Source organism: Eurytemora carolleeae, unplaced genomic scaffold (genome assembly GCF_000591075.1).
Source record: "Eurytemora carolleeae unplaced genomic scaffold, Eaff_2.0 scaffold1492, whole genome shotgun sequence".
Classification (NCBI taxonomy): domain Eukaryota; kingdom Metazoa; phylum Arthropoda; class Copepoda; order Calanoida; family Temoridae; genus Eurytemora; species Eurytemora carolleeae.
In genome coordinates, this window is record NW_019397573.1 from 1 (window position 1) to 7,606 (window position 7,606).

Consider the following 7,606-nt stretch of genomic DNA (forward strand, 5'->3'; position numbering starts at 1 on the left):
CAAAAAAATATTTATTTTGTATTATTTCAGGATTAGGCTGGGTTAGAACAATTTCAAGGCTGAGTGCTGCGGCTAGGACATTCTAGGGGATGACCCCAACTTTATGTGTTAAAAAGGAGGGGGAATGGAAGGGGTTCCAAAAATTGTTCTCTAGAAAATTGCTAACTTTTGTTAAGATCTTTTGAAAAAATATCTTGTGGAGGGGCGCCGCCCTCTGGGATTGAAGGGGCTAGGAGATGCCAACCTCTGGGATTGAAGGGGCTAAAAGTTGCCACCCTCTGGGCTTGAAGGGGCTAGGAGATGCCACCCTCTGGACTTGAAGGGGCTAGTAGATGCAAACCTCTGGGCTTGAAGGGGCTAGGAGATGCCACTCTCTGGGATTGAAGGGGCTAGGAGTTGCCACCCTCTGGTATTGAAGGGGCCACTAGTTGTGCCACTTATTATGGATTACGAATTACAAAACCCCTTCAGCTTACGTAAATCAAAATATCAAATTTTGTTAAATTATGTTTCGTGTAAATTTGACTTTATTTAATAAAAGTTAATAAAATATTCTTGATAATTTCTAGAATTTAAATATTAAAATTTGTATTTAAAGTGTGTAATATCATTTATTACATAAATAAAAAATTTCCTGGATTACACATAACACAATATACAAACTCAAGGAAATATATTATACACAATATACAAACCCAAGGAAATATATAATACACAATATACAAACCCAAGGAAATATATTATACACAATATACAAACCCAAGGAAATATATTATACACAATATNCTGAGCACAACTCAATCTAACTTTACTATCCATGTCAAACCGGACACGATCTCATAACCTATCAATGCCAAACTACTGGGCACGATCTTATCAGATATCAATGTCAACACGGACACAAGCTTGTAACCTATCAATGTCAAAACAATGGGCACGATCTTGTCAGCTTTCAATGTCAACAAGGGCAAAGCTTGTAATCTATCAATTCCAAACCTATGGGCATGATCTCGTCAGCTATCAATATCAACACGGACACAAGCTTGTAATCTATCAATGCCAAACCTCCGGGCATGCGGATAAATATAAACGTAGTTAATCTAATCACAATACATGTTTTAATCATGTTACGTAGTTCAGGTTTTACTAATACCGTGTTACATGCTATTTATCACAATTACACGATATTTATCAAAGATATACATGTATCTAATCTGGGGTTGACCCGCTTAAATTCTATTGATGTAATAAATATACTAGCTTTGCTATACAGAACCAAAGATATTTGTATTCTGACACAATAAAATATTGATTGCTAATTTCCAAATACTTCTGTAAAAGCTGAAACCAATTCTTTAATGTTTCTGCTAATAAGTATTGAAGAGAGTTTTTTTCTCCATATCTTTGCAATCTGTTGTCGTAGACCTTTGATATTTCAAATTGTGAGTTCTGTCGGATCTTGAAGAGTGTAAAGAAATTGAGTCTTTGTCACAAACTCAAATTGTATAACCCCTATATCTGTGCAATCTGATGGTGTAAACCTTTTTCATTTCAAACTTAGATTATTTGATGTAACAAAATTCATATTTTGAAATATCTGAGGTCTACAACATTGGTTTGCAAAGATATTGGGATTAAAAAATCAGAGTTTGCAATATTAAAGGTATACGCCATCAGTTAGCAAAGATAGAAAATTTGAGTTTGTGGTTAAAACTNATCTTTCACATGTTTAAAGTTTCAAGTATTTTTCATGTGAAGGTTAAACTAAATCTTTCTGCCTCTTCTAATTTTCAGCATGTGTAGTATGCAGTATTCTCATTTATTGCTCAATTCGCTGAACTTCTTTTGCAATTGTGTGTCAAAATGAAACTTTAAATTGAATAATCAAAATAAATAATTTTGTTTCCTAATAACAAAAGTATATTATATCCCTGTTTTCTAGGCTTGTCTAAACTTGTTACTATTACCACTAGTAACTCCCACGCAGATACAGGTATGACTCATCCTATAAGCTCAAGAAACAGGGACAAATACCTCACATTATAATCAATATTGAGCCAAAACGAAAATAATTAGAAAATAAATAAAAAATAAATGAATATTATTTTATTTTTTTGCCCTGAAATGGTTCTAGAATAATCTTCTGAAGGTATACAAAACTGTCTTTACTCCATACTGTACTCATTCACTTCTACTCCTCCATTGAACAACTCCAGGACTCCATTATACAATATCATGAGTAGAGAAACATATTCGGGAGTCTTTGATCCAAGGGAGTACAAAAAGGTAACAATTATATGTATTTCTGGAGTAAATTATAAGAATTGCTCAAAATATCAATTTTCGGGCACTCCTAATCGCGAAATAAAAAAATCTCTTTTTTTGGCAACACAAGTTGGATAGCTGCTATAAAAGCAACAATAAATCGCTTATTTGACTTTGGTTGAAAAGTAAACGATTTGTTTGTTGAATATAACTATGGTTAAGGCTTATTTGGCAGCAATCCAACTTTTGCTGCCGAATGAGCGATTTTTTTTATTTCGAAATTTAGAGTTGGGTCTTTCTTTTCTAAATTAAAATTGTCGTATTTTTAGTAATTATTTAAAACATTTAAACTTTGTTTAGACTGATACTGAATGGGCTCGACGCAGGAAACCTGAGTTCCTTGGTCCAGGAAAAATACATTATACAAGAGAAGTTGTCCGAGACATTCCTCAGAATCAAGATCAAAGGGGGCAGTATCAGGACCAAAGCGGCCAAAATCCGAACGTCGGCTATACCGGTCAAAATCTAAGAGGAGCGAATGATTATCAAGAAATTGAAATTCGTCAGGATGGCCAGGAGGTACGTCGTGGAGTTAGAGGTCAGGGGGGTGGTCAGGGGGGTGGAGTTGAAATCAAGATCCAAAGGAACCCTGATCAGGGTATGTGGCCAAGAAAACTAAAATCTGACCTCACTAGGCTGTACTAATTTTTTTGTGACGAAAATCCATTTTAAAATATCAGAATTTGTAAAATTTTAGAATTCGTTGGTGGTTAATTTATTTTATAATCAAATATTAATCTGTAATCAAAATTATTTTTTTGTTTGTATTCCCTTAAATTGTAAGCTAAAATTGTTTTAGTGTAAATAAATGCATACAAAAATGGATAATTATTTGCATGCATACTATATTTTTTCATCCTAGATTTCTTGACCATTTAGGCCAGAAAAACACATTTCCCTCTTGTTGCAAAATTAACAAAATTTATGTCTCGAAAAGTCGTTTTGCACGTTTTTATTTTTATAAGGAAATCTAAAAAGGATAACATAAAAGGGTGCATTGATCGCATTTTGATTGATAAAATTGGGGAGGTTGCTGTAACTTCATGTGACCCTGGGGAGGTTGACGTAACTTCATGTGACCTGGGGAGGTTGACGTAACTTAATGTGACCTGGGGAGGTTGACGTAACTTCATGTGACCTGGGGAGGTTGACGTAACTTCATGTGACCTGGGGAGGTTGATGTAACTTCATGTGACCTGGGGAGGTACTTCATGTGACCTGGGGAGGTTGATGTAACTTCATGCGACCTGGGGAGGTTGACGTAACTTCATGTGACCTGGGGAGGTTGATGTAACTTCATGTGACCTGGGGAGGTTGACGTAACTTCATGTGACCTGGGGAGGTTGATGTAACTTCATGCGACCTGGGGAGGTTGACTTAACTTCATGTGACCTGGGGAGGTTGATTAAACTTCATGTGACCTGGGGAGGTTGATGTAACTTCATGAGACCTCCAATTTCTAGAGTTTTCAGTGTAACCTTTCAATCTTCGTTAAAGTAAAAATGATAAAGATATCTAAATGTCTTCCCAAAAAATTAAATCCTGTAATTACGCAGCAGCGACAAAGAAAGAAGTTAACAAAATTCAACACATTTTACGATAGAAAAATGACAGTATATTTTCGTTAGTTTTTAAGATTTGAAATTAATTTATAAAAATTCAAATTTTTTGAAATTCACCTTTTTTCCTGTCAGAGACAACTTAAGTGACCTTTTCTGAGTGGAATGTTCGATTTACAACGAAAACCTTAAAACCTTGGCCTGAATGCAGAGAACTCTGTGGGTTTATCTAAAAAATCATGCTGTTTAAATTGCCGGAAAACTGGAGTGCTACAATGCAGTACAGTATAAACTTTTTGAAAATACCGAATATGCTAGATGTCCATTGTCCATTGTCTAACGCGGTTTTTGAAAATTTAAAGGAAAATATTCTTTTAATCTTTTGTGACTTCTGGAAAAAAAATTATTTTTCTAAAATATAAACTGTTTTTATACAAAACGAGGGGAGAAAGGCAAGTCACACCCGTTTTACCTCCGACTTCCGGTCCAGATTGTGTGTTTTAAAATGACCGAAATTGATGAAAATGCAATTTTTACTTCAATCATATTTATTGAAAAGGAATATCTCCCGTTGAATTATAGCTTAAAATGTGATTTTGTTACGCATTTTATTCACAAATATGAAAAATAAATGCAGTTTTTTTTCAGATTTCATTAAAGATGTCTTTAAGTATGTTTTTCTCTCTGTTGGGAAAGTTTAGGTTGTCTCTCGTCACTGCCTATGGCTCTAAAAAAGCAAATGTAAAAATGGGTTAAAAATTGCAACTATAACATTGTCATTTGTTTAGCACATGCACTTATATGTAATATGGGAACCCAGCTTTACCTGGAAACTAAGTATTTTTTTTACAAAAGTCTAATCCACTTTAAAAAAAATGATTAACCAAGGTTAGAAATTTTATTAAATTTGAGGTAACTCGGTTTTGTAAAGGAAATTACAATATATCATATATTCCTGAAATCTAGGTTCTCCATCAAAAAGTCAACGCACTCAATTAAATGTAATTTAACCAAGTTACGTAGATTTCCACGGTTCTACCGATTTCCTCAGTTAAAATTCGAGGCAAATTGGTTATAGGGACTGTAAAGGAAAAATGAAACCTGAAAACGATACCTGTCTCGAGAAATTGATATAAAACTGTGTCAAAATTATACCAAAACAGGCATGTTCCAGATTTGGTATTAAAGTTGTAGTATTAAATGTACCATATTAAAAAAATACGCCACCAATATGAAAACGCCTACACACAACAGGAACCCGAGCCTCAGGTTTCAGCCTATACCCCCTTTCATTTTCCCTTTACAGTCCCTTTAAGGGGTATTTTAGTTATGCTTGGACATCCAAACAAACAAAAGGAAATTTCATCTTTATATAACTAGATATAGAATTTCATAAAAATGACATGCCTTTCTAAAGACAATATTTAAATTTCTGAGGAAAATCTTATGTTGTGAATACCCAGTATCTCACTGTTTCACACAATACTTAATTCTAAAAGTTTAAACTTGTTTTCACAATTCTATAAAATAATGTTTCAAAGTACAGACCTAACACGTGTCCTATGTCGGCTTGGTTTCAATTTTGATAGCGCGGTCAGACTTTTTTCAGTGCCCGGCCAATCATTGGCCTATTTGACCTTCCCCGCTAGCTTAGTTTAATTTGTGAACTCAATGCAATCATATTTTTTGAACATGTGTCATCAAAAAATTTCTCCGATTTTCCTGATTTTTTTTATTTATTTATGTAGGTTTTTTTGGGTGACATTTCATAAATCCGTACTGGGCATATAACATAATGTAAATGTAAATTAACGCATTGTATACAGTAGTAACTGAAAACTCCTGTTCATGTACTGTACTGTACCAACTCGGAACCAGCAAAACATGGTTGTACACTTTACAGCCAGTAATACGGAACCATACACTAATAGGGAGATTAAAGATAACACCAGGTGTGAATAGAAAAGATGTATCAAGAGAATTGATATTATGCTGTGAGAGGTAAAACAGGGGTACATATTTCTTTTTTAAAAATATCCCCCCCCCTCCAGTCAGGTATTTTATAAGAGGGTTATTTGCTGACTTGCTGAAAATAAATGATTTTAGGGGAAATTAGGTGGTTAAAAGTATAAAAAAGGACAAAAAACTTAAGCCTTTTGATTCAAATTTTTCGTTTTTTCTCCACGCAGATCTTCATAAATCATGAATCCCCCACCTCGAGGGGCAAGAGCAGGAAATTGTTAGAAATATACACCCCTGGGGTAAAATAATTGATTGTTGAATATCGACTGCAGCCATCTGTCACAAACAAGAAATATTAAGATGAGGAAGCAACCCTGCAGATTCCTGTGTACTGCACCGTGTTTACAAACAATGTCCTGAAGGTTAAACTGTTTATATTCCTCCAAGAAATTTCAGCACACTGTTTACACCAAGGTTATATCAAGAAAGAAATTGCTGGAAAATAGTCGGAATATTTTTTTGAAAATGTCTGCACTCGAAAAGAAAAATCCGCCATTATTTAAGAATAATGTAAAATGGCAGACTCTCAGTGTAATAGTTGAAAGCTAAAATTATTTATATAAAAGCCTAAATTTCATATAATCTAACTTTGGTATACAAAATCTGCTTTAAACACTACAATGAAACTACAATGACGATCTAAGTTAAAACTCATTAAAATATAAAATATAATGTAAGTTGATTCTTACAGTAATATTTCTTGATAAAAAGTCATAATATTGTTTTATATCAAATAGTATATTGTATAATTTGTCCACAGAAATATCCAAAGTAAACACCAAGCAATCATGGACGAACAGACATTATTTTAGAAATATAACTCTATCTATTTATCTTTCTATCTATCTATCTATCTATCTATCTATCTATCTGAGAGTTTCACCTGCGAAGTCGTGTAAGTGTGACGTATATATTCATCTTGGTTCAGTCAACCTTTACTATTCTAAACCTTAATAGATACGTCATACAGTATATATAAACCGTATAAGTATGTATGTATAAAAGGAACTTAGCTCACTCCACTAGACTGAAAGAAATAGTCAAACTTGTGTGATTACTGGTACGGCGTTTTTACCTCGTCGCTCTTCTAGTACTGATATTGCACATACCTCTATGAGAGAAATAGGTAATCCTTTGGTTTCATCTCAGAGATTAGAATTATATTAGTTTTTCTTAAAAGCTATTCAACAAGAGGGGAATTATGATAAAAAACATGTAACAGAACTGAATTCTTGCCACAAACTCAAATTTACAAATACTGATATCAAAAGTCATAGATTGCAATGTAAAAGGTCTACAACATCAGGTTTCTAAGATATATGGATTAGAACACTAAAGTTTGTAGTGAGTGTTCAGTTTCTTCAAAACTAACTTGAAATTTACTTTATTTGACGTGCCTCTATCAGAGAGTACTTCAGTTTCTTGAAGGAATACATATTATGTAAAAATAAACCTACGCCAGATCAGCGCTGAAACCTCTTCAACACAAAATATTTCCGGAATAATATATTTATTTTCTCAATTTTCTTGCTTCGTTTTTATTTTAAAGGAGAACTCCAATGTAAAATTTTTAAGTTTTGCCCCTGAAACTTTGCTGAGACAACGATGTAAAGAGTAGCATTGTGAATAGGACATGTCATTTTCAAGTGGAGGTTCCTTTATAATCACATTGACAGACCCTTAAAGACCATGCTTTATTT

The 7,606-nt window shown here is 33.7% G+C and overlaps 1 protein-coding gene across 1 annotated transcript; it reads left to right on the plus strand.

Moving 5' to 3' along the window:
* The first annotated feature begins 2,166 nt into the window (after window positions 1–2,166).
* On the plus strand, window positions 2,167–3,150 carry LOC111714981 (uncharacterized). Its single transcript, XM_023490208.1, has 2 exons — window positions 2,167–2,286; window positions 2,626–3,150. Exons 1-2 carry the CDS (start codon window positions 2,236–2,238, stop codon window positions 2,968–2,970), a joined length of 396 nt encoding a protein of 131 aa, XP_023345976.1. The 5' UTR covers window positions 2,167–2,235; the 3' UTR covers window positions 2,971–3,150.
* Window positions 3,151–7,606: the final 4,456 nt, after the last annotated feature.